General features: G+C 43.2%; 1 protein-coding gene across 6 annotated transcripts in view; it reads left to right on the top strand.

Annotated features, from left to right (window-relative positions):
• Nucleotides 1-24320, top strand: part of nrxn2b (neurexin 2b) — a 704163-nt gene that overhangs the window by 480465 nt on the left and 199378 nt on the right. The window contains exon 1 of one of the 6 annotated variants that reach the window (XM_038732132.1): nucleotides 6720-8509. The exons of the other annotated variants lie outside the window; for them this stretch is intronic. Coding sequence (XP_038588060.1) covers nucleotides 8176-8509 — 334 coding nt within the window. The 5' untranslated portion in view covers nucleotides 6720-8175. Of the gene's footprint in view, nucleotides 1-6719; nucleotides 8510-24320 lie in introns of those variants that run through there. 6 annotated transcript variants of the gene reach the window in all.

Below are 24320 nucleotides of genomic sequence, written 5' to 3'. Positions count from 1 at the left end.
AATGCTGTTCACACACTATGAGAAGAGTATTAACTGTACAACCTGTGGAAGAACATATTATGACGCCATGCTCACTTAAATGTCTAGTGAAAACCATTTGTGAAAACAGTTTGCAGGTTGCTGTTTTCACAGGCATAGACGCATGAGTGCATCTGCAAATATTTTTGTAAATACACACAGCATGTCTGGTGGCTTTGTCTGTGTTATACTTGGATATCAGCATCTATGACTGTGTTTGCAAACCATGCAGGACGCTATCAGCCACAGACGAAACCGCAGCTCAAGCCATGGATATCTCTTATGTGCAGGGAAAAGGCCAAGAGAATTGTCTCCCCAATCTGTTCCCTGCAGATTTCCCATTGTTGTTGTGTGTTAATCTCGGTGATAACAACAAGGACTCGGCGCTCCCTATCTGGACTTTAAATCGATAGGCACTTCCATTTATCGAACATAGACCCCAACAGAGCATCAAAAACGGTCTTAACTAAGCTGTTGCACAGTGCACTCCGTCTGTCTGTCTCTCTTTTTTCACCCTCTTTCACACACGTACACGCTCACATCAACGGCTGTTCCTCTTCACGTAGGCTTTGGATAAATTAGATGTGATTCAGCAGGCATTTTAAACACAGGGGCGTCTCATACCCTAGAGCTCTGCAATCTGGCTCCCCAGAAAGATGATGACTCTTTCTTTCTCTTGCTCTTGCACTCTCCCTCTCTCCCCTCTCCTAACTTTCTGTCTTGCACCATGCTCTGTCCCCCTCCCTCCCCAGTGCTATTGTTGGGCCTTCATTGCGTATAGAAATTGTATTTAAAATCCCTAAATCCTTGTCAAAATTTCTCCCTGTGTGCAGGAGATTACTGTGAGCCAGTATTATTCTGGAATAGCTTTAGCAGGCAGTCTCCCTCCCCACCAACCTTTGAGCATGTACCCTGATTATTACCTTCACAATGGCAAGCAGAAAGGAATCGTTTTCGGGTCCTGGTAAACCTGTAAATCATCTTCTGAAGTTGTTCCAAAGTAAAGAGTAATCACTTTAAAAAAAAAAAAAGTTTCAGTTCTAGTGCAAACAGCAATAAACAGCCATTACAGCCTGGGGTTTTCTTACAGTGTGAGTTGCAAAAGGCACCTTATTTGTCTGTTAAAATGCACCAGAAACATCTCTTTTCCATATTGTTTTGGCTCAGCGAGAGTGAAACGCTCTGGGGCCAGTAGTCCGTGGCTTCAGGTTAGGGAGGGCCCTCACAGACATCATGGATGAGGGAGAATGAGGTGGAGATGAGCCCATCTGGCCCAGACAGCTGGGTCCACAGCTGCAGGGACAGACAGTGACAGCTGACTCACCACACAGCGCTGGGCTGCAGAGATGGATAGATGGATGGCTAGAGGGGGAGGAAGGAGAAGATGAGTAGAGGTGAGAGAGAGGGATGGGGAGAGCTTGCCAGCCTACCAGCAATGCATTTCTGCAACAGTGGAAGAAGGTGGAGGTGGAAAAAGAGAACATCATTTCTACTTTGCAGAAAAGAGAGCCACTGAGCTTGGCAGGTGTCATGGGTAAATTGGTTTTCAACTCATGGCACCTATTAGTAATTCTGCTCTAGAATTAAGTTATTATTAATGTCCAGTTTAGGATCACAACTGCATTAAAGAGTGTGACAGGGGACAAGAGCAAATGTAATGAATGCAGTATAGCCTAAAACATTAAAAAATAACATCAAAGCACAGCAAACAGCCTGTTGCTAACACCCTGGGTGTGCCTCCCTAGAACTACCCATAACTTTAGCTCCTGCAGTTACTTTGTGACACTATTTCAAATCCACAAATGACTAATTCATGATTACAAATGAAGTCATTTGAGAGCATGACAAATTACACAAATTTCCCCTGACACTACCAGGGCTCTGTAGAGATCTGTACAGTAAAAAGTGACCAAGGAGCTTGTATAGAGCATCGACCGTGGCCCTACCCCGGGGTGAACCAAGCCTCATCTGTTCCTGTGCTGTCAAGGGGGTGAATTTATTTTGACTTTGGGTGGGAAAAAAGCTGATTCAGCTGATGAGACACTGTTAAAAGCACCCTGAGGGGCAAGCCATACCTGTGCTGTTTAAATTTTCAACATCCCAACCTACTGATAGATATCAGATCTTTGTAATTACCAAACACCCAATTAACTAGGACAGGGAGGGCTAGCATAAGATTGGCAGACAATGTCATTTGGCGTATGATCGTTAATGGAATCTCAGATGGAAGGGAATCTAATGGCTTTTATGGTGATGGGTAAAGGAAGAAGGTGGGGGGGGGACGAGAGGAGTAAGTGATTTATATTTTTTCCTTATCATCCTTGCTGTCTCCCTCTTTCTCCCCTTGAGGATATATCATTTCACACGATTAAGATGTGTGCATCCGGCTCCTTCATCCAAGCAAAACAGAAGACACCCCCCTCCGTTATCTTTCCTCGACTCTACCTAGCCGAGGCTTCTTGTGCCCACAGTGCAGCCGCTTTCCTTTAATCCCTCCCCTCTAATTGTCAAACATAGTTTTCCTACTTTCTTCCGGTCTATCTTAAAGCCCAAACATTTCTTTTTCATCTAACCCTTCTCCTTGAATTCTCCATTTTCCTGCTTTGGAACCACCGTGTTATACCTCCCTCTCAGTTCATTATACACCATATAGATGCATTCAGTTAACTAGATATCCTTAGTTTTCAAAGCTGGTGAAGCCACAATGCTAATAGTCCATAACTCTATCCTCTAGTGTACCCACCAGCTCTGTACAGATGGCTTAATAGTGTGCTTTCATTCACCGTTGTGCTCTGTTTTGCGGCTTACATTGAAGGCATTGTCGGGTAAATGTATGCATCTGATTACCGGCAGTGTAATTGATGCTGGGTTGGTGGAAAACCAAGAGATTTTAATTTCCAAACCACCCCGTGAGTAGCATATGAAAGTAAGTAAATAAATAGAATGAATCAGGATTCATCTGACTGCTGTCTTTGCCGGTCCTATTCAGTACAATGGCCAGACTGTGTACTTCATGGTACATTCACTTAAGGTATGAAGGTTTTGTAAAGAGATTGTACAGTGTATAACTGAGACTGTCCTCCACCGAAAAGACAACAGTCTATTCTTCAGTCTATTCTTCAAATGGTTAAAAAGATCTGTTTCTACATTTTAAGCACAAGCAACCTCTTCAGGTCTCTTATCAAAGCAAATGCAGCCTGATATCAGTATTGAACCACAAAATCTCTTAGTAACGAGGTTGTGGTGGGTGGTTATGTGTACAAGGTGTCTGACTTTGGTTGGTGACCACAGTTTGCATCCCATCTTCAGTTGTCCAGTTGAACCATGACGGTAACCATGATCTTTCTCTCCCCTTAGAAATTGTTCATATTAATCATATTTGTAAGGGTTATGTGGGTGCTTTTGGAAGGCACTAACGATGGCCTCCTGACTACAGCATGCAAGATCAGCAAATGTTTAAATGGGTCATACTGGAAGGCCATTACAAACAACCTATTTTGTGTGTTTAAAAGTACACTCTCTGGAAACCTGAACAAGAAGCTACTAGTCAGGTATCATCTCCCAGAACTAGATGGCCCTTTTCCTTCAATGGTGGGTGTCCTGATATGGATTCAGATACATATTCAAGTGTAGATTTTTATAAATCAAACATTATAAATTGATGAGGCATGTTTGTAGTTCCACAAAAGGCTTTGAAGGAATTTTGAACAACCCGCCTGGTAGATGGCAGTTGACAATCTCCGACGCTAATGCAAAACCACTTTTTGATTGTCTTAGTTTGGATTCCAGACAAACAGGGTTATTTCCCTCTTTGCAGTATCCAGCAGTGCACTTATATAAGCGTCCAACATTGGGGCTCAGTCTGGAGGAAGTTTCCCAACAGTGCTCTTACATAAGCGGCTATCATCGGGGACTCGGTACAGGAGAAAGCTACTGAATAGCACAAACAGGAGACGGGAGTTAAAAATTGATGACTTGCTTTTTGTGTTCCGCCTTCCCCCGCTGAGCGAGCAAAGAGATGCAGCTTGTCCTAGTTTCCTGACCTCACCCAAAGGAAAAATCTCAATCTTTCCTCCACTTCCTGTCATGTGCATTGCTGCTGGAAACCTTTAAATAAATCAATACATTAGTGTACATACAGCCACAGTGACTCTTTATAATTTGCTTCCTTGAAAATAAATTCCCTCTCACTTTGTATTTCTGTCATGTTTTCTTCCTAATATCGAGTAGTGTTTGAGGTCTAATTAATTAGCAGTATAATGGCAAGAAGGTTTACGCAGGATTAGACGGTAGACCAGAGGCTTTGATCCCACATCTGCCAGTAGACTAATCCCACTTCCTATCATCTATGGTTTCACTTTCCCTGTGGGGTATTGGAGTTTGGAGCTTGACAGGAGAATATCTGAAGTGCACGGCTTTTCACCTCTGGGACGTGAGTGTTGCATCACACTGGCACTGACATGGCACTTCTGTGACTGTAGGGCAATTAGTATGTGTGTCTGGAGCGACTGTTCACCTGTGTGTATTTGTGTGCTCTGTATTCCTTGTTTTTCCTGTGCCAAAGGGGAGTGGAGCAGCAGGTGTTGGTCGTCCTCTGTGTTTTCATCATAATGAGTTCCCAGTCCACATACTGTCGTCTAAAAGAAACATCTATGGTGTCAGGGTCGGTATCATAATGTAACAGCATATTTTACATATACTTTGAAATATGTTTAGAGATAGGGTTTCCGAATATCAAAATGACATGTTACGTATAAATTATACTTTCAATATGTATACTACAATTATACAATATTTCTTTTTTTCATTTGTGTTGTTTTGTTTGATAAATTAGAAAGAAAAAGACGGAATGAGTACACATGAAAAGTAAAGTGTATCTCTTCTTAAAAATGTGTCTGTGAATAATTTGTGCAGCCAACCCTCAAGGATTTCCTGCAAATTATGCAGGAAATCTAGATCTTTCTGTCTTGGGACAAATATAGCACACAGGAAGCGACACATGCTGTGTTTGGGCTCAATAGCAGAAACACCTGTACATTCTAATTAAGTTCAATTGAATAGACTGAAAAAATATCCTACCAGTGCACTAGAGGAGTAAGAATGCATAATGAAAGAAATCAACTCCTACTTTTACGGCCTTTAATTTAATAATTATGCAACATTTCAGACAGAAAACCTTCATTATCAGGTTTGGTTCACATGACCATTAACATATCGAGTCAAAAAGGTCACATTCAATTGCACTGTGTTCTTGAGTATACACAGTGTGGGAGGTTTATAATGTTGAAATTAAAATTTTAGTTTACTTAGGTACAGTATGTTAATAACAAAAAATAACAAAGGTGTTAAATTCAATAAAGATGAATTAATGAAGGACAGGAAATACTCAAATACCTCTTGGACTAGTGTGTTTTGTCCTGCTCCAGCCGCAAATGTGGATTTTCTAAACATCTTAGTGCCTCAGTGCAAAAGAAGGAAATTGAAAGTTAGAGAATGGGCACATGCTCTGGGATAAGGACAGTGTAGATTTGGATAGATTGTGTGGGTAAGGGTGGGGGGGTTCTGAGATCAACCCCCTAAGTTCAGCAGTTCAGTCTTGGTGCAAGATCAGGACACGTGTCCCAGTCACCCTGGGTGTCACATCTCCTTCACCCTGACAGCAGCAAACACAGCATCTCTTGTCTCCCCTGGGAGGTCCCCACCTGGCAGAGCAGAGGTGTGTGTGTGTGCGTGAGGAAATGAGTAATAGTCTGGACTCTTTTCTCTCCATCAGTGCAGAATACCTGCACTGGCTTTTCCTTTTTTGCCATTTCTCTTGCTTCTTGTCTCTAGTGCTGAACCCCTGTCCCAGCTGAGATCTCTATCGGCCATGATTTATCTGATGCACAATCTCTTCCCATTTCTCTCTTTCTACCTCCCTCCCTCTGCCTCCTAGTGCTCTCTCTCTCTTCCTCTCCTCTTGCAATCCAGTGCCTACATTACTTTCTGCAGTGCTGGCATCTTTCTCCTCCTCATTATCTTGCACCCCTTGTTCCTCCCACTCCTCTTACGGTCATGTTTTCCTGGTCCCCACATGTCGCTCTTTCTCTTCCTGTCTTGCCCAAACCAAGTACCCCGACCTGTCTTTGACAAAAATAGATGGAAACGATGCACGGTGTGCAAGGAGAAAATAAAAGCCATGCAGGGGAGTGGGTGGGGGTGTTGGGGGTTCCAAGCTTGAAAGTTTGCAGAAGTGCAGAAGAATAATAAAAGAAGTGAGGATGCATGAAACAGAACATTGCTAATGTTTCTGTACAGACAATACAGGGGAAATATTCTTTGTTAAATTTGTCAGAAAATAATCAAATTGATGTCCCAGCTGACCTCTAGGATGAGTTTATTATTGGGGTCTTCATCGTTGGCATATTTTGTTTGTAGTTTTACTTATACCAGTATTTAGTGTGACTTGCGGGTACATACACACTCACCTAGACATGTGTGTCATTGTGTTGTATTCTCCGGAGGATGTGCTTGCTGGCGTCTGTGTGCGTTTGCGTGTCTTCGTGCAAACCACAAACCAAACATGCATGTGAGCCTCCCGTCATTCCTGCGTTTGTGCTCTCCTCCTTCAATTCTCTCCACTCATTCCCCTCCCACTCTCTCTCTCTCTCTCTCACTCTCTCTCTCGCTGCTCCGATACACAAACACTCTCACTCTCTCTCTCTCTCTGTCTCTGCTCTGCTCTATGTATCATAGTCACCGTGCGTTCACAGGAACCGAGTGTGTGTCCACCTCTCCCTTTTAGCTCCTTTGCTGCCACTGACTTGGTTTTTACCCCGGCCAGTACAGAGCCGTGCATATGTGCCGTTGGGGTGGGTGGCTGACTTGATCGGAGGAGAAGGAGAAGGGAGAACTGTGCGGGCAGGAAGGAAGGATGCGCTCGTTGCTGCAGCTTCTGATTCAATTAGCATGAATTTCACAGCAGAGGCAGCAGCGGCAGTAGCAGCAGCAGCAGCATCGTCAGACTCTCTCAGCAAACCAGCAGCAGCAGCACCCTGTGTCGGAGCCCCACTGAGAGGACCAGCCGCTGCTTCTCATCTGCCTCAGACCCTGGAAAGCAGTGTTTAAAGGGGCAGAGAAAACGGAATTATATTCTCAAAAGGGTGAAGAGCAATCAGAAGTAGGACGGAGCTTGGTCGGATTTGAGGATTGTTGAACTGGACACCAACCACTCTGATGCTGGTTCAGAGCTTTGGTTATGGTTTAATGCTTTTAAGGTTCTTGGTCTTCTTGGGGCGGCTCTTCATTCCATCACCTGTATTGATTCATTTTGTCAGAAAAGAGGAGAGAGAATTCAGCAGTGCCACACTTGGAAATAGCTGACCGTTTTGTCCTCCTTCTCGCTAACCTTATTTTCTTGCCAGTCCTGTATTCTATTTATTCATCCCTTGTTTTCCCGCTCTCGGCTGCAGTCTGAACGGGTTCGGAGCTCCTTCAGGGATTCGAAGCCCCGGAACAGGATTTGGCTTCTCTTTCATCTCAGTACCCTTGCCTCTGCTCTTCTTTCTTCGCCTCTCCCTTTTGCACCCTAGTTTTACTTCTATGTATTTTACTGCTCTCAGTACAAGTTGTCTGCAAAAAGCTCAGAAGGGATGTGGAGAATCTTTTTCTTCGTGACGGAGGCATGGATTATGGGTGGTGAAACCAGCTGAAGATCACCCAAAGGTGAAAGAAAACCCTGCCAAACAATTAACTCAAAGAGCTGTGCACAAGATATTTTTCAAGGAGCCAAGATGGAGTCATGTTTTTGCTAAGTCAGTGCTGCTAAGCTGTGATTATTTGTATCAGGGTGCCAAGGAAGTTGCCTGTTAAACAAAAGAGGTTAAGGTTTAATTGTTTTAGAAGAGGAGTGCGAGTTGTTTTGGTTCTCAAGGATCCAGTCAGAAGCTTTTGGATATCAACACTAGACTGTTGGAGGATTTTTGGGGTCTTTCTTTTTAGGAAGGATTTTTTAATTTTTTTTTCTTCACCGATTTTTTTTCTTTCCATTTTTGGGATTTTCAAACAAGGATCTTTTTTTTCTTTCTTGGCTAATTGTTTTTCATCCATATTTTCTTTTACATTTTTTCACTCCCCAGCCTGGAAAGCAGGGGATCATGGGCCCTGGATTCATTTGAGATGTTCACTTCCTGTTTGTGTCGCATAAGGGGGAGGGGCCTTCTGTTCCTTTCAGGCCTCGCCCCCATGGAGCAGGAGATGGAAGTGGAGGTGGACGGAGGGTTGCTACTGGTACCCAGGCCAGCAGCAGCATCACCCGTGGTGTGGGCCAGTCCGGCCTTCCTGTTCAGGCTGGTGCTCTCTCTGGCACTGCTGGTGTTCCCCTGCCCAGCTGTGGCCGCCCGAGTTTCCTCCTCCCTCAGTACCACCCACCATGTCCACCACTTCCACAACAAGCATGGTACTGTGCCCATTGCCATCAACCGGATGCCCTTTCTTACACGTGGGGGTCATGGTAAGATCATCTGTTTCTGTTGCTCTATTCCCAAGCTATTCTCAAACTGATCAGCTAATGATTGACCAGTCCTTTTGCTTTGGACAATGTGAAAGTACTTGACTTAAAAGAATGACATGGATTTGGAGGGTCAATGGGTTAATTTTCTTCAAGGGGTTGATTTATGGTGGCAATGAACTCTCAAATGAGTACATAAGCCCAGGCAATTGGTTCATCCATCTATTGATCTCTGTCATGTCTGGAAAGACTGAAAGGAGCCAGGCCTGTGCGACCAACCTCACTGCCTCGGCTCCCCATAGGCCTGTTTCTTTATTCATGGCCCCGAATTGGCGGATGATGTTTCCAGAAGCTGTTCCCTTCTGGGCTTTTTGAAGCACATCCCCAGCCAGCTGGTTCCCGCTACTTGCCTTTCAAGTTCAGCAGCCATCTTGGGTCTGCTGATGTATTGAACTGTGGCCAATTTAAATTCATGTAATCACCAACCGTAGTAATTGTTGACGCGTGATGGCAGCCACTGAAAGAGAGTGGCCTTAACTCGTTGTCGAGATGCTAAATCTCACATGCTGTGTGTCATGGTACATTGTGTACTCAGGAAAATCCATTGATAATTGCCTGAGCACTCCTTATTTTGTCCTACTTTCTACAGTATATGCCTTTGGCTCAGTGCTCTGTGGTGCATCAGTTACTGCGCTGTTCTTAGCCTAAGCTGTCAGGGACAAGGCAGAGTTTCACACTGATGATTCCTTTGATGTTCCTCAACCCAAGCTTTTTTCACTGCAATTTCTCTCCTCCCTTTTTCTCTGTATTTGTTTCCCTTGCCCCCTTTCAACACCCTGTACATACATTACTTTGACAAGGAGACCTTAATAGCATTTATTGATTCCTCAGCATGTTTATGCTCATGTTATTCCATTTGCATCCACTTATTGTTTCTCCAACAAGCCCTACTTCTCTCTGTCTCTCTCTACCTCCTTGCCCTCTCTCTTCTCTCTCGCCTCAGTATACCTGTGATTCGTATTAATCAGTCGGGTGTCAGATGGGTAGAGGGGCCTCATGTAGCCCTCTGCGGTCGATTGGCTGTGGTGAGCCTCTATAGACATTATCAGCGCTCAACCTCTTCCCTGGTGCTCGGCACTGCATTGGATTTATGGCTATCCATATTCTCCTCCCAGCCCATAGCTACATGCGCACAAGTCCTCACAGTCAAAGTGTGACTGAGCACACAAAGGGAGGCAACTTTGAAGGACTGTTTTCAGTGTCTTGTCAATGACTAATTGATTACTTATCTTTTTAAACGTTGTTTGGGGGGGGGGGTTGATTCACCAAATTCTTCAATTGATTTTCCTTTTGATTTCATGATTTTCTTTGATTCAACTGTTCACCTTTACAGTGTGTCATATTGGTCTTGATTAATGAAAACACCAGATTATCAAATAATCAGCCCGTCCTCTCCCAGAAAATGACAACATAGGTCAACAGTTGAAGGGCTTAACGACCGAATTTTACGTTTTGAGCGATCTCTTGGAGCGGTATGACAATGTGCATGTGAAAAAACACCAGGTGTAGGATATTAAGTGAAAAGCTGGTGGGTAGGGTGGATGTTAGATGATGAGGCGGCCTTTACCCAGGAGACTGGAGTTTGGTTGTCGTGTGAAAAATATCAGTTTTTGTTTTTTGTAGTAGTTGTAGCTAGTGTTAGCGTTTTTTGTAGCATTAGCTATCTATTAGCATTAGCATAACTTAACGTCATTGTTAGCGCTAGTTAACTATGTTACTGTTAAAGGCATTGACAGCTCCCCGAAGCCCCTTACCCCAACCCTAACTATCACAGGGGTGTGTGCATAATCCGTGATTGTGGGCATGTCCACCGGTTTACCCTACAGCTGCGCCGTTAGCACCAAGGACCATGTGCTAGTGGGTAGCGTTAACCTCCTTATGTAGCAATGGAGAACAGAACCCTCATATATGCCGTTTTGGAGAAATCAACTACTATCGACCTACTTTGTCTATATGAGGACGAGTTGCAAATAATTAATTTAAAGAGCCTGTCAAAAAAAAGTATTGTTTCTTTTAATGCTAACAAAAATGCAAGTTAGTGATTGCGAATGTTCCTTTAGCCCACCATTTCTCCAGTTTAAACATAGCCCATGGATTAAAAATAACAGATGAATGAATTCTCACCATCTGATTCACACATCAAATTACCATTATACCACCATTGTGCTGTTTCATTGTGATCTGAAACACTATGATGGCAGACACACACACATACATAACTTACATAACTAACTTAGCTTACATTACTAACACTGATTTTAACCCAAACCAAGATCTTGCAACTTGACTGTATGCTAAAGGGTATGCTAAAGGGTTACCCAGTGCGTTAAAAATCAATGCCAAGGGGTGTGGTTGATGAGTTGGGAGTAAACATATTGTCCTTTTAGTGTTCATTCTCATATGCTGCACATTTGACAGTTCCGCATAAAAAAGTACATGTTGAGTGAAAAAAGCAAGCAAGATGGAGAAGTTCTTTGGTTGATTATTTGGCTGTATGCGCTGTTTTTTTGTTCTTTTTCCAATGGTAGTATGCTATTGCAGTTACTCATTTGTTGTTGTTTCTCATTCGGCTTGTGTTGTTTTTAGCAGCACACGTCCAGCATTCCCATTATCTACTACAAGACAGTACACACACATTAAAACGCTGCTCTTTTGTGGGGAGTCAATTTCAGTCGCCATCATAAATACTTCATTGCAGCTTGGCATATCAAGTCCTTGTCTGAAATACCAGCTCTCCATGTATTGTCAACCAAGTGACACAGCTTATTACCAGCACTAATACCCCACTCAGTGATAAGAGCCCACTTGCTTCAGATCCTTTTCGGTAGACAGTTTCTCAACTGGATGTCATTGTCACAACAGTGTAGTAGAGCCTTTGCCATCGCAGGCACGCACACACACACTACCACCACCTTAGTCAGACCTCACGTCCTCCTAAAGCCCTCGACCTGCCTGTGCACAGGATGCCAAGCAAGTCTTACTGTCTGCTAGGAAGGAAGGCACCTATCATCCATTAAGCTGTCTCTGCAGCCCTGAACCCACCACTGGGTTTTAGCATATCAGGTCTATGAGATTCAAGGCTCAGGCCTTATCTGCTGCTCTCTTCCCACAATGTCATTATTATGCTACATCTGTCTGGATGAGCTCCTGCAGGGCCATGCTGAACTCACTTGTTGGCACACCCATCTATGAATACACACAAGCAGCACAGTAGATAGAATGATTGCAGTCTTAAACAATTTGAACACTGAAGAAATGCAGTGAAGGGCGATTTCAAATGGGCTGAAATTGAAATATATTGTAAAGTACCTACATGCATGTATGTCATATATGGTAATTGAATTCAGTTTGGCTAGCTTGTGCATAGGTGGAGCCATTGTGGATGAGTTGATACCATGAGGTGCCTTATTCTTTGTGCACACATATCTATGTATTTAAAGTGATCAGTAACAGTATTCAAACAGAATGAAGGGGCCACAGCCCTGGACAGGATTTGCCACTGATTAAAGATGTCCATTGTTACAGTCATCTGCTGTGATGGATGAAGAGCTGCCCAGTTTGGAAGGTCCTCTCTGTCTGTCTCAGACAGCGACCAATTGCAGCGTTCTATATGTAAAGCAGTTCATTACTGTCTATTCAGATGCTGCAAAGCCTCACCCACATTGCTCTGATTACAGCTAATTGGAGAGGCTTGACCGCTGAACCGTGACATTTCACTGGGCTGTCTGCCTGGTGATTAGTGACCCCCACATACATGCACTTGCATGCTTCTTAGCTAGTCTTGCGTTGGCTTCTCCCTTAGAGCCACGGGGGATGTGATGGTTCTTGATGCAAGGTATGACTCTTGTGATGATGCATTTAAGGTACTCCTTATGTTCCTTATAGTATATTGACAGTACATGTGTGAAAACACTGTCACTGCAATTAGAGGGAGATTTGCCTACATCATTCCAAATATAAACCAATAAGCTTTGCCCAGGGCTTGTTTACTGTATATGTGTGATAATCACTCTTTCGCACCAGTGGCATGACCACGGTTTTGTTGGTGTGTCTGGCTTCGTTCATTGCTCATCTATCAACACATCTGTGCTTGCAAACATTCACACACACACACATATGCTCACTTTTCATGACTCTGGATTGGAGACAGAGAAAGTAAATGTTTGCCATGTGTGGTAATCCATACCTGAACACCCCACTGCATAGGGCTAAACGGATTAAAAAGCTAATTTTGATTCAGCCAGTCTTTGATGTTTTAGATGGAGAGTTTCCAAGAGATTTTACTGCGGGTGGATCATTTTGTCCTTGGCAGTGGACAGCATATATCCACTGGGAGGCTCCAGGAGTGGGCCTGGTGTGTATGTACATGTGTGCGTTTGCATGTGCCTTCTGATACGCACAAGTCTGTGTGAATATGATAGAAAGGCTCCCAACATTCAAACATCTCCCACATTAGCTAAGGGGTTAATTTCAAGAATCCTCAGCATCATTCACCTGTTGTCCTGCACATCATAATTTATCTCCTAGGAAACCGAGGACATACTGCACCTCAGGTGTGTTTGTGGAAACAGGTGGCTGAAGGAACAAAGGCAGGAAATGGAAAGCTGACCTTGATCACCTCAAACCATCAAATGGTTTAAAATTCCATAAATAAAAGACCATAATTACAGCTGCTCACACATCACCTGGGCCTCATTTCAGCTGTATTTGTGGTTTGTATGCGTATCTTTTTCTTTTATGTTCAAACTTGCGACCTGACCATCAAAGGAAAACGCATCCATTGTTATCTCTGCAGCAAAGCTTTTTTTGCAGCAAGGCTGCTATTGTCAAGAAGACAATAATATTGCTTTGCTGAGGTAAAGCATGCAAGATGTTTTTGTTGTTTGTCATTTTTAAGGTGTGAATTGCATCTTTGCAAAGTGAACATAAAAAAATAAATTAATGTATCCATTGTGTAAAACTGTTTGTCCACATCAAAGCATACTGTGAAATAACCTGCAGGCATAGGGTCTATATTTGACTTGTACTGTGTGTTGGTGTTAATTACAGGGTTGCTTTACTGGATGCACCAGCCCCTAGTCTTTCTCTGGTCTGTGGTTATCATGGCAAACCACCTCGCAGTGCCCATAAAGTAATTGGAGAGATATTGTATATTCACACATTTTTTGACCTCCGTGTATAAATTCAATTCCCCATTGTCATCTCTCTGGCATGGATTTCTTTACCCTTTTAACTGTGCATTTAATTACCATACCGATTAATTCCAATGTCAGTGCTGTTTCTGAACCTCTGTATTTTATCTTCATTATCAACTTTATTCTCTTAGTTGTATTCTTCCTCTATTTCTCCAGTCACTTTACCTTATCTTCTATCACCCTCATATATTTTTTACTTTCATTATCTGTTTATTTTTGCATTGTCTCTTGATATGAAGCCATGATTTCTGCGTGCCCTGGTCCACTTCCTTCGCCGAACAGTCTCTGTTTGTAGTCCTCTGTGCGTCGTTGTTTGCTTGGCCTGACCACACATGAATACTGAGGAGGTCAGCTGCTGCCTACACCCACCCATCCGCCCTATCCTGGACAAGCAGGGCCACTAGCCCTCCGAGTCGTGAGGTCCAAGCACCGTCTTTGCTGAAAACCACCCAGTGTGTGGCACTCTCTTCTTAAGTCCTGTCCCTTTCTTTCACCAATGGCCTGTATCACTGGTTACTGTGCTAATGGCAAGCTGCTATGTTTGATAATCACCACTTTATCTCTGGACTGCAGGGGGAGGTCAGGTGCAATGTGTATGTGTGTGTGTGTGTTTGTGTTCATCTGTGTGTAGGGATGTTGAGGGGGAGAACGGTTGAGCGCTCTCCTTTGAGAGTCAAGTCACAACCCTTCTCTTTCAGAGAACATCATTAGTATTCATCATTCTCCCTCCACACCACAAGTCCAAGGCACACAAACACATGCACGGACACGCACATCTTGATGAGAAACAGAAAGGACGCCTCAGGTGTTCTGGCCAGTTAAGATAAGCTTGCTGGTTTGACATTTTCTGTCCTGCCTCCACACCCCCACCCTCCCAACCCCTTTTTACACCTGTGCATTTGTGCTCCTGTGAAAGGAGGCGTATATAAGCCAACGCTCTTCCAAAAAGCTGCCCATACAGAAAATGGAGTGAGTGTGTCATCAACTTCTGTTAGTTCAGAGAGTATTGAGCCCACCACTGCGGGAGTTAGTTTAACAGGTTTGCTTTTTTCAATAAGTTCTTGGTCTCTTGCTTGGTACTTGGCTTCAGGTCGGTGGATTTGTGACATTTCATGAAGTCTTTTGCTGGAAAGTGGGTGTATCAAGCAGCTCTCAGGAAGCTGCGGTTTGAATCCACATTCCCATTGTCTGATACCACAAACGTACTTCAGCTGTACCCTCAAAGTTTATGCTGCCTAGTTTGGGTATATGTATGTGCTTGCTGGCCTATGAGTGTCTCTTTGGTGGCTGTCGTGCTTTGCTGCGTGAGTATTTGTACACCTATAGGCCGAGGACTGAAGTGGGCCCTGTTGGCTTGTCATCCTCTTGCCTTTTGTTTTGGCTAGAGTTGCACGCTGCAGAATGGCAGCCTCTGTTTGCTTCTGAAATGTAATGTCAGCACACCAACAGGCAGCCAGCCTGCTGTTGGGTAATCATTCAGAGGCAGCAAAAGCAGATACAACAGGATATGTTGTAAAACCCTTACTGCCAATTCTTAGAAGTTGTCTCAAGAGTAGGTTTTGAATATTCTGAAACATGCAATACTGCCAAATTATTATTTTTTGGCAAAACGTAACTGGAAAATGGCAGATTGGAAATTCCTATATTGATATACAAAAAAGAAACCACAGAAAGTTAATCAGGTTAGATGTTCCTACCGCTGAAATAATAATAAGTCTTGGTTGTAAAAATGTTTTTTATTTCACCAGAGAGAAAAGGTCTACTGTATGTATGCATCTGAATATGAGTCATCACAAGTCATAATTCCAGGCAGTCTTCAATCTGAGCTCATAATGCAGACATCTTTCTTACCTTTTTATCTTCTATTCTTTTATTTGCTTTCTTGTATATAGTCACTCTCATTTGCTTAAGAGTTTCTTCAATTCCACATCCTTCTAAGATGGACACAGTAAAACACTTTGTAAAAAAATAAAGCTCAGAATCATTTGACATAGCAGTACATAGTCTTCCTGCTAGCTAGCGAGCACCTCTTTCCTGCCTCGCAGTGAAATTGATTTGCCCTGTCTTGCTTTCGTGTGTTTGGCTGCCGACACAAAATAAGGTGTCAAACACGGCCGCGGGGACCAGATGAACGCATTCAACCCAAAACAGGCATTCATACTTTTTCCATTAAAACCGAGGTACAAGTGAGGAGAGGGAAAGATAGCACTTTGCCTGGCTGAGTTGCTGAGGAGCCTCCACCGCCTCTAGTTTGATTAATGTCCATCCAAAGTGAGAGAAGCCATGCACCAATCCATATGTCACAAACTAACGGATATGATTCGGAATGGCATTCAAGCTCTTCTTATTTGCAAGTTACCTAATAGTCTCTGGTCTTTTCATTGTTGATGTTGTCAGTCACATTTGACACACAGACTAATAGCACAGAACATAGTAAAGCTGTGCTGCTGACACTATGTGTTTTCTGTCATGAATAATGCTATTGACTTAGTATCTTGTTCTCATAAATTATATATTGAAATCACTTTTCTTTCCTTACAAGCTGCAGGTGCAGTTAAATCACAGTTGCTCTTGGGGCTTAATAATAAGCGTTTTCCTCCTTGACATTTAGCCTTCTGAAAATTTGCTAAAAGTTGGCATCTAGCTCAGGGGAGGTGACATGGTTACACTGTACTGTGTGACGGGGATGTTCTCTCATTCCAACCCACCTTCCCTGCCACGGCACATGAAAACACCACAGGCACATCAGTGGGAGTGCATCACGGCGTGGGCAACGCCTTGGCTTTGTAGACAGCAGAGATGAGGGGGCCAGATCTTCAGAGGATGCGATGATGTAAGCCGGCTTTAATTATTTAGCCATCAGATATTAGAGCGGTGCGACTCCTGCGCCAGGAATCGGAGTCTCCACTGGGAGTGCTCGCCATTAATAAACAAAGTGGCTTGTATTATGCATGACTGACGCTTTGAAAAACCGCCACCTCTGCCACTCTACCCAACCCAAAGGAGTTTTAGGAGGCAGAAGAAAACGCTTTCATCAGCTTTGCAACTTTGCAGGAATGCAAACCCCCCCCCCGCCATTCCACAGCTAACATTCCCCATCTACAGCCTCAGTTTTCTAGGGACATTTGATTTTGAGTTGTTTTTTAACTTAAACTGTCCAGGAACAGGCTAAAATATTACCGAATATTATGTAACGCATGTACATTTTCTGCACAGAAATTCCAGAACATGACTTGATCAGAGCACAGGCAGTGCTTAGGGGCCTGAAGCTCATGGACTGAGCTTAACAGGGGTCTGATTATTAGACACAGGCAGCAAATTAGAGGCAATGTGCACAAACCCTTTTGTCAGTGTCCATTGCATCAGTATTTACAAAACATTATACTGTTAATGTTGTACAATGCACAGTGAAATGCTCACGTGCATATAAATAAACTCTGAAATCTACATATAAAACATGCACTGCATTATATGTATGAAGACCAATATGAAGTGAATTTCAGCTTCTTCCTTTTAGACGAAGATTTATAATCCCAAAGTGAAGAACAAAGCCGTATAAAAATAGCTTTGTTCCAGCAGTTACACAGATGCTACAGAAGCAACGTTTATTTATTTATTTTATTTATTTATTTTAGGGAGGATGGGAATGTTGAGGATGACTTGTCCACTGGAAAACTAATCTGCCTACGGGTACAAATAAAGTGACCTGAACCTAATATGAAGGCACAAACATCGTGTCATTCATATTCATTGCACGTAATTAGAGATGTTACAATATGTATGATTGTTATATATTTCTACTATTCATATATGTGGATTATTGCATCTTAGTGAGCATCCAAAAAGGAAATGACACATTAAAGTATATATAATAAACCTCACCTACTAAAATGGGGGAGACGAGATAGTAACCAGGTAAGTAAATATCCTCAGAATGGCTTCATCTACTCAACTGAATTTAGTGTTGATACTTAACTAATCATTGCCGCATGAACAATATTCTGTGTCTTGTTTCTCCCCACCTATGGTGAACAAAGTATGGACCATTAGCTTATCTATAGAGCTTGCCTTGCTCAGCTGGTCCCCCGCTTGACTCCATCCTGCATTTCATTGTATTAAAAGAAATTTTCCATAGTTGTTTTGCCTTTAAATATTTAAAAGTATTTTCCATGACTGAGAGCACTCGCAGCAAGCAGGATGTGGGTTTACTTGTCCATTTTTGTTTATTCCTTGTGGTTGACAGAGGAAGCAGTATTTTGGCCTACACTTGTTTTATACCCATTTATTTTAACTGCAGTCCTTTGGGGCCACTGATTTCTTGGTTTAATTATCCCTTGTAGCTGCGCAGTGTTGTTGTGCATGAGGCAAAATGTGATATATTGCTCTAGCAGAGGCATACCTTTTCACAGTTTGAAATAATATGTCAAGACATGAAAATAAAGGTTTACTGAAGGAGCCTGACAGACAGCAATCTCCTGCTGTGTCTGTGCATACACCGTATCACATAAATACACATGTACGCACATGCACACACCCACACATATTCTACAAGCAGAAAGTAACTTTGCAGAGTTCGATTGAACTTCAAAGACCTCCGCATCTTCATCCGACACGTCTGTGTCAGGGCTCTGATGACTGACAAACGAGGCATCCATCACCGTCATTCCCCCCCGCCACTACCCCTAATGTGCCCACAAGTCATCCCTGCATGCAGCTTCCATATCGGGGAAAGAAGGAGGGGAAGATGAGATATCTGGTGGAAATGAGGAAGAATGGTGAAAAGAGTAGAGATTAATAGAGTGTGGAAAAGAAGGACAGCTTGCACAGTAGGGAAGGCAAAGGAAGGTTAGAGAGTGAGACAGACAGAGAACTACAGAGACTGATAGAGTCTCGGTATGGTGTATGTTTGAAGCCCTAACTCATCGTCTTGCACACAGAGCCTTGACACACTTAAATCTGCTCCCCCGGGGCCTTTGGGGGGCTGTAGAGATGAACCAAGGCACCACTGGAGCAGAACCAAAGATAGGCGAACACCCGCTACTTTCCACTCTGCTCCACTCTACTCTGCGCCTCTGCCATCTTATCCCAGCCCATCATTCATTTCACTGCGGAAATAGGTTATTCAGAAATGGGCCCAGGTGATGGTCCCATTTGAGGCTAACCAAAGCCATGCTAAGTTTCACAGTTCTGGGCCACGGGGCCCTAAACCTCTGCCTTTCAGACCCGTCGCTCTTCTGCCCATGGCATGATTGAAAAATGCATTGACATTTTTCCTTTTTATCACTTACCACTCTATTACACAAAAGATCAAAAAGGCCCTGACTAAAAAAGAACACCTGAGATAATACAAAGCATAGACTGGCTAGCCATTTGTCAGATAGCTTGACATTTTTCCATCTGTGTGTTGCATTAGTTTCAGCCTAGGGTTGACTTTCCATTATCAGACTGTTATAGAAGATCTTATGGTATAGCTTATGGCGCATTTGCAGTTATCTGATTGCAGGATCTGACATTCAGATTGGGTGTGGACCAGGTGCAGCCTCTTCCCTCATGGAAAGGCGGAACAGTGTAGGTCAATATCTACTGAGAGAGAGTCAAGTGAAAGCGATAACTCGAAGTGGCTGTAAACTAGATTGATTGCAGTAGAGAACAGTGCCGACCGAGCATTTCAAATAGTGGTGGTGTGGTGAAGGCCTGTCCAGCGTCATCCTGTCATTTACAGAGAGAGTGGAGTCTATAATCTGTCTGCAACGATAACTGTAATGTGGGGGCCTTTATCTGCCAAGGGGGAAACCAAGAGGCTTATCTCATGGCCTGTATGTAAGGCAAATCACTCAGTCGCCCATCCTCTACAAGCTTCACCCTATCCACCTCCTCTTTTTCTTCTTCTTCCACATGCCAGCTAATGTTTCCTCATTGAGCAGATTATTGACCGCCAATGGCAGGGAACGTGGGCGGGCTAAGAGGCTCAGTCTGGCAGAGAATTTGAAAATGGATTGTTTCCCCAGAATCTCCCATTTTAAACTGCACAGCTAAGCGTAGAATGTCTTCCTGAGAAATATAACGGGGAGAAACATGACATTTCATCTGCTCATTTGTTTATGCTGGAGGACTAAATGGCCCCTTAGCCACGTAAATTGAAACTGGCATTGAACACTTCTCCTAAATACTGGGAATTCACACTGAATTTGATTCTCCAAAGTAATTTAGGCTCCTTGAAATATTTTCAATTAAACTCGTGTACATTGTCTCCTGAAACCTCTCTTGCTCTCTTCAGTTAGTACGGAGCTATCTTACTGCATAATCATCCGTCAGGATAATGGCTGTCCAGTACACAAGCATTCCTGCCTTTTCAGCTTTGATAGAAGTAAAGGTTTACCCACAAACTCGGTTAGATTACAACTAGATGTCATCATGAAATAAAATCCTACAGGAACAAAGGATTGCTGTACTGTTAGCGGGCCTCGCATTGGTTAGGTTGTGTTTTTAGTCATGTTGGCTCCTTTATTGATCAGACCTGCTTGCTCTATAGTTACCAAAAGCAAACACCCTGACATCATGTCAAAGACAAACATATTGCAACAAGATTCATTTGGGGAAGCAGCAGTAATTTGGCCTTTGAGGAATTAACACGAAACATATTTAGATGCGCTGCAGCCAGACGTATCTCGCTCAAGGTAGATTGTTAGTTGGCAAAAGCTATTTAAGGCTACATCCTGGCACAGCTAAACAAATGGCCTTCACCTGGACGCCATTGCTCAGATGTCACTGAAAGCGCTTGACCTTCCTCGTCCACCTGTCTCCATGTCTGCGTCTGTCTGCATTTGAAACATTTCCTGCACACGAGCCTCAATCTGTTTGACCATGAATTGTGTTGTTCCCCCCAGCTGGGCTGCAGTATTTTAATTTACCTTTTCTTTACTTTTCATTATTGAGAGCCAGATAAAGAGTATGTTTGCATGTCCGGAGTGAGATACAGCCATCTCGTGTGCTTTTCTTTATGCAAAGGCGGACTTCCAGCACCGCACTTGACTTGAATCATTTCCCCTGTTGAGAGAGTGTGCTGCCTACCTGTCAGTCATCCATCCTGTTTTGTCACTTTCCTCCCTCCATTCATAGCCCCCATCTTCCTTTCTGGAACTGCTCTGTGGTCTTACATACAGTGCAAAGAAATGTGAAGTTCTCCGGGTATCGATCGTATTTCACTCACAGGTACAGGCTATTGTCCATAAGCCGTACTTTGAGGATCAAATGGTCAGAGCTGTTGACAAGTAATAAACAAGACTGATGTTGGGCTCTGGTAGAGGCCTTTAAATGGTAGATAATAGATGCGTTGTTGTACTTCTTCTACTATCTTCAGAGGCAAAATTTTAAACTTTTTGTTCTCATTCTGATACTCACTGAAATTTTAATTTCTGTTCTTACAAGGCTGCCATAAGGTTTTGCCCCCAAACAACCCACTGAGTTATTTTTGCAGATGATTTCCATCCTGTCACTGATACGGAAGACGTGGGATTTTATTACTATTTTTGCTCTGAGATCTCAATGATTCAGAGAAGCTGAAAGTATGCAGATGATTCACAAGTTATGATGTGGGGAGACTACACTATGAGCACTATATTCTGTCAATCTAATATGACTCATTCCATTTGCGCAAATGTAACTGTTGGTCTAACACACAGAAAACACTTACTTATAATGTCCACTCCCACAAATAGCTTTAGTAATGTGGTGTGAAATTTAATGTGAGTGATTTTCTGTTCAAATTAAACAGAATGTGTTGATCACATTTAAAAATTACATATCTTTTTAATGAAGTCCTTGTCTCACTAATCATCCAGCAATCAAATGAATCACATGTTGTAAATTTAAAGGGGCAATAGTTTTCAGCGGCCACTAGTGGTGCGGTTTTAAGATTGCAACCAGCTGTGTGCTCGTACTCGTGTTTGAACAGCATAATCCGAAACACAACTGCTTTCATGCAGAGATCCCACAATAAACACGGAAACACCTGCGTGCCGGCTTTTCACACAGACACGTTCAGGCTCTGTTACTTCAACGTTCCCTGCTCAGAGGCAAATCAACACCACCGCTGTACCTTTCATACAGTGAGCGGGCATATTGGCACAATACTCCCAAAAAAAAAGGCAGTGTGACAGCGGCTATAGACAGACAGGGAGACAGCTTAACACCACATGCTGGAAACTCTGGTAAACTCCCACTCCAACGTTACACTTATTTATCAGCTTGACGTTGAACTAGTCCGTGCTCGTTACATTTACTGCATTTAGGCATTAGCTCGTCTGCACCTTTTCAGAAACTTTCATTACTATTTGTGTATCTTTCACCGGACGATCAGCAGTGTGCTGGATGATAATGAAACGGTTAGTGAGCTAGACGGAATATTATATTGAGATTGTTGTCAGATTGAGATTGCGGACTGCATTTCGTTAGGTTGCTGGTGTTGTCGCTGTAGTCAAGGAGAGGCTCGGGAGCGCTCATGAAGCTACATCCCGACCCAATGCCTTCAAATTAAAAGCAGAATAGTGCCTGTTCCAAGCGACAGAGAAAACAGGTGTGTGCTTCATTTCTAAGTGAGACCACAGCCCATTGACAATAAGGCAGTAAAAATGTGATTTATTAATAAGTGATTTCCCTGAAAAACTACATATAGCCCCTTTAATTTGCAAAACATTTGTTCTGTGGTACCAAAGCTCAGGAGCAATTAGAACACCATCCAAGGTACACTGGGTAATAAAATGAGAGCCCTGATATGCTGCTTGCCTGTTCCGCTGCAGTCTCATTTATTCCTAACAGTAATCATAGAGAGTGATGTTGGTTAGTTCATGTCATAATCAAAGTGCTGGCCATGGGAGTCAATTTGTGCTGATGGCAAAGGTAGCAATATGTTTTATGGGTATACTGTTACTATGTGTGTGTCACAAGGCCAGATAGATGGAAGGACAGGAACAATGAAAGGGGGAGAGGATTGATGAATGCGGGCTCAGTGGGCGAGCAGGTGAGGGATGGAGAAGGTTATTTCTCTCCCTCTCTCCTTTCTCTCAGTGCCGGGAGGTGACCTCTAGCTCAGTGAAATGAAGAGAATGTCACGCAACATTACCTCTCCCTTCGCCCCAGACGTAGATGAAGTTTTATTTTTTGTGCCATGCTGTAGAGAGAAAACAATTCTTTTCCACCTTGATTAATGTCTGGTCTGTGGGCAGGCACAAGAAGGCAGTAAAGAAGGCACTGGTATTCTTTTGTATGTTCTTTCTCTCTGATCTGCCACATGTATTAATCAGACTGTTGACATGCTCAGTGGAGGACCAGAGTGTCCAGGGCTTCCTACCTTAGGATGTCACCTATGATCCTTTCACATTGGTTGGCTGACCTCCCTCCTAAAGGGACTCCCATTTCCCACTCAAATATTCATTTCATAGGAAAATCTCATGGCAACTCTTTTAATAAGAACCAGAGCTAAAGTCCAGAGCAAACAGCCAAATCATTAATACCTTATATGAGCCTTTGTCCAATGAATCACAGAGGGACACATTTGATTCTGTTTTTTTCCAGTTATGTTATAGTGGATGCTTGTGATAGTGGAAATAAGAAGCACTGACAGAAATGTGACCGCAGAGCCATATGCAAAATCTGTCAAAATGGCACCAAAGGACACGTGTATGGATATGACACTTCTCCAAATAGTGCCCTAGTGACAGTATGGTTGATTACCCGGCAAAGATGTGACTGTTTACCAAAGGGGTGGGGTAGTTTGCATCCATGAGTGCCGCCTCGGTGGGGTTTATTATCCCCCCAAGCTCTACCACTCCTTCCTCTCTGTAATTACCTGTCAGACCAGACCATAAGATAACATCACTGGTTTTCCATTTTATTCAAGACCTTCCATTCTTTACCTCCAACTCTTCAGTCAGCGTGCTCTGCAGACAAATGCTTCTTGTGCCTTATACAGGCTGGGAGTGAACCTCGTCCTCTAAATCACACATTCAGCCGTTTCAACTGGCAACAAGGCACGGCTGGTAGCAATGGTAATGGTAGCAAATGTCAGCTTTGACACAAGGTCCCTTTAGAGGGAAGCTGTCAGAAGCCTGTCAAGTCTGACATGTGAAAGCCGAGGTGACATGAAGTTGTGACTATGGACAGCGGGTCGTGGGGGCAACATAAGCTGGCTGAACAGGGACCTGGAGTTTGTTATTGTAGCAATTCCTTTGTCTGCGTCTGTGGAATGCTCCGAGGAGAGACGGAGAAAATGTGAAAACTGCATAGGTTGTTTGCATTGTGGAAGAAGCTGGGAGGGGGAAGAAAAGCAAGTAGTTGCAGCGCGTGGGTTTGTGTGCATCTGTGCCTGTGTGCATGTCACAATTTGTAATCTGTTGCCAAGCTCATTAGAGAGTCATGCAGCACATATTACATTGTTTGTGTTAAGAAATGCTCTACTAAGTTTCATTTCGGTACCTGTATATGAGTGGAAACTCACACAAAGTTCCTCACACTACAGTGTGTACAGTAGGAGACATGTGTGTGGCTATTTATAATGCATG

Source organism: Micropterus salmoides, unplaced genomic scaffold, assembly GCF_014851395.1.
Source record: "Micropterus salmoides isolate LMB-PRFRI ecotype aquatic unplaced genomic scaffold, ASM1485139v1 Ms_hic_scaffold_2, whole genome shotgun sequence".
Taxonomy (NCBI): Eukaryota; Metazoa; Chordata; class Actinopteri; order Centrarchiformes; family Centrarchidae; genus Micropterus; species Micropterus salmoides.
Note: the sequence above shows the minus strand (reverse complement) of the source record. Positions and strands in the feature narration are given on the sequence as shown.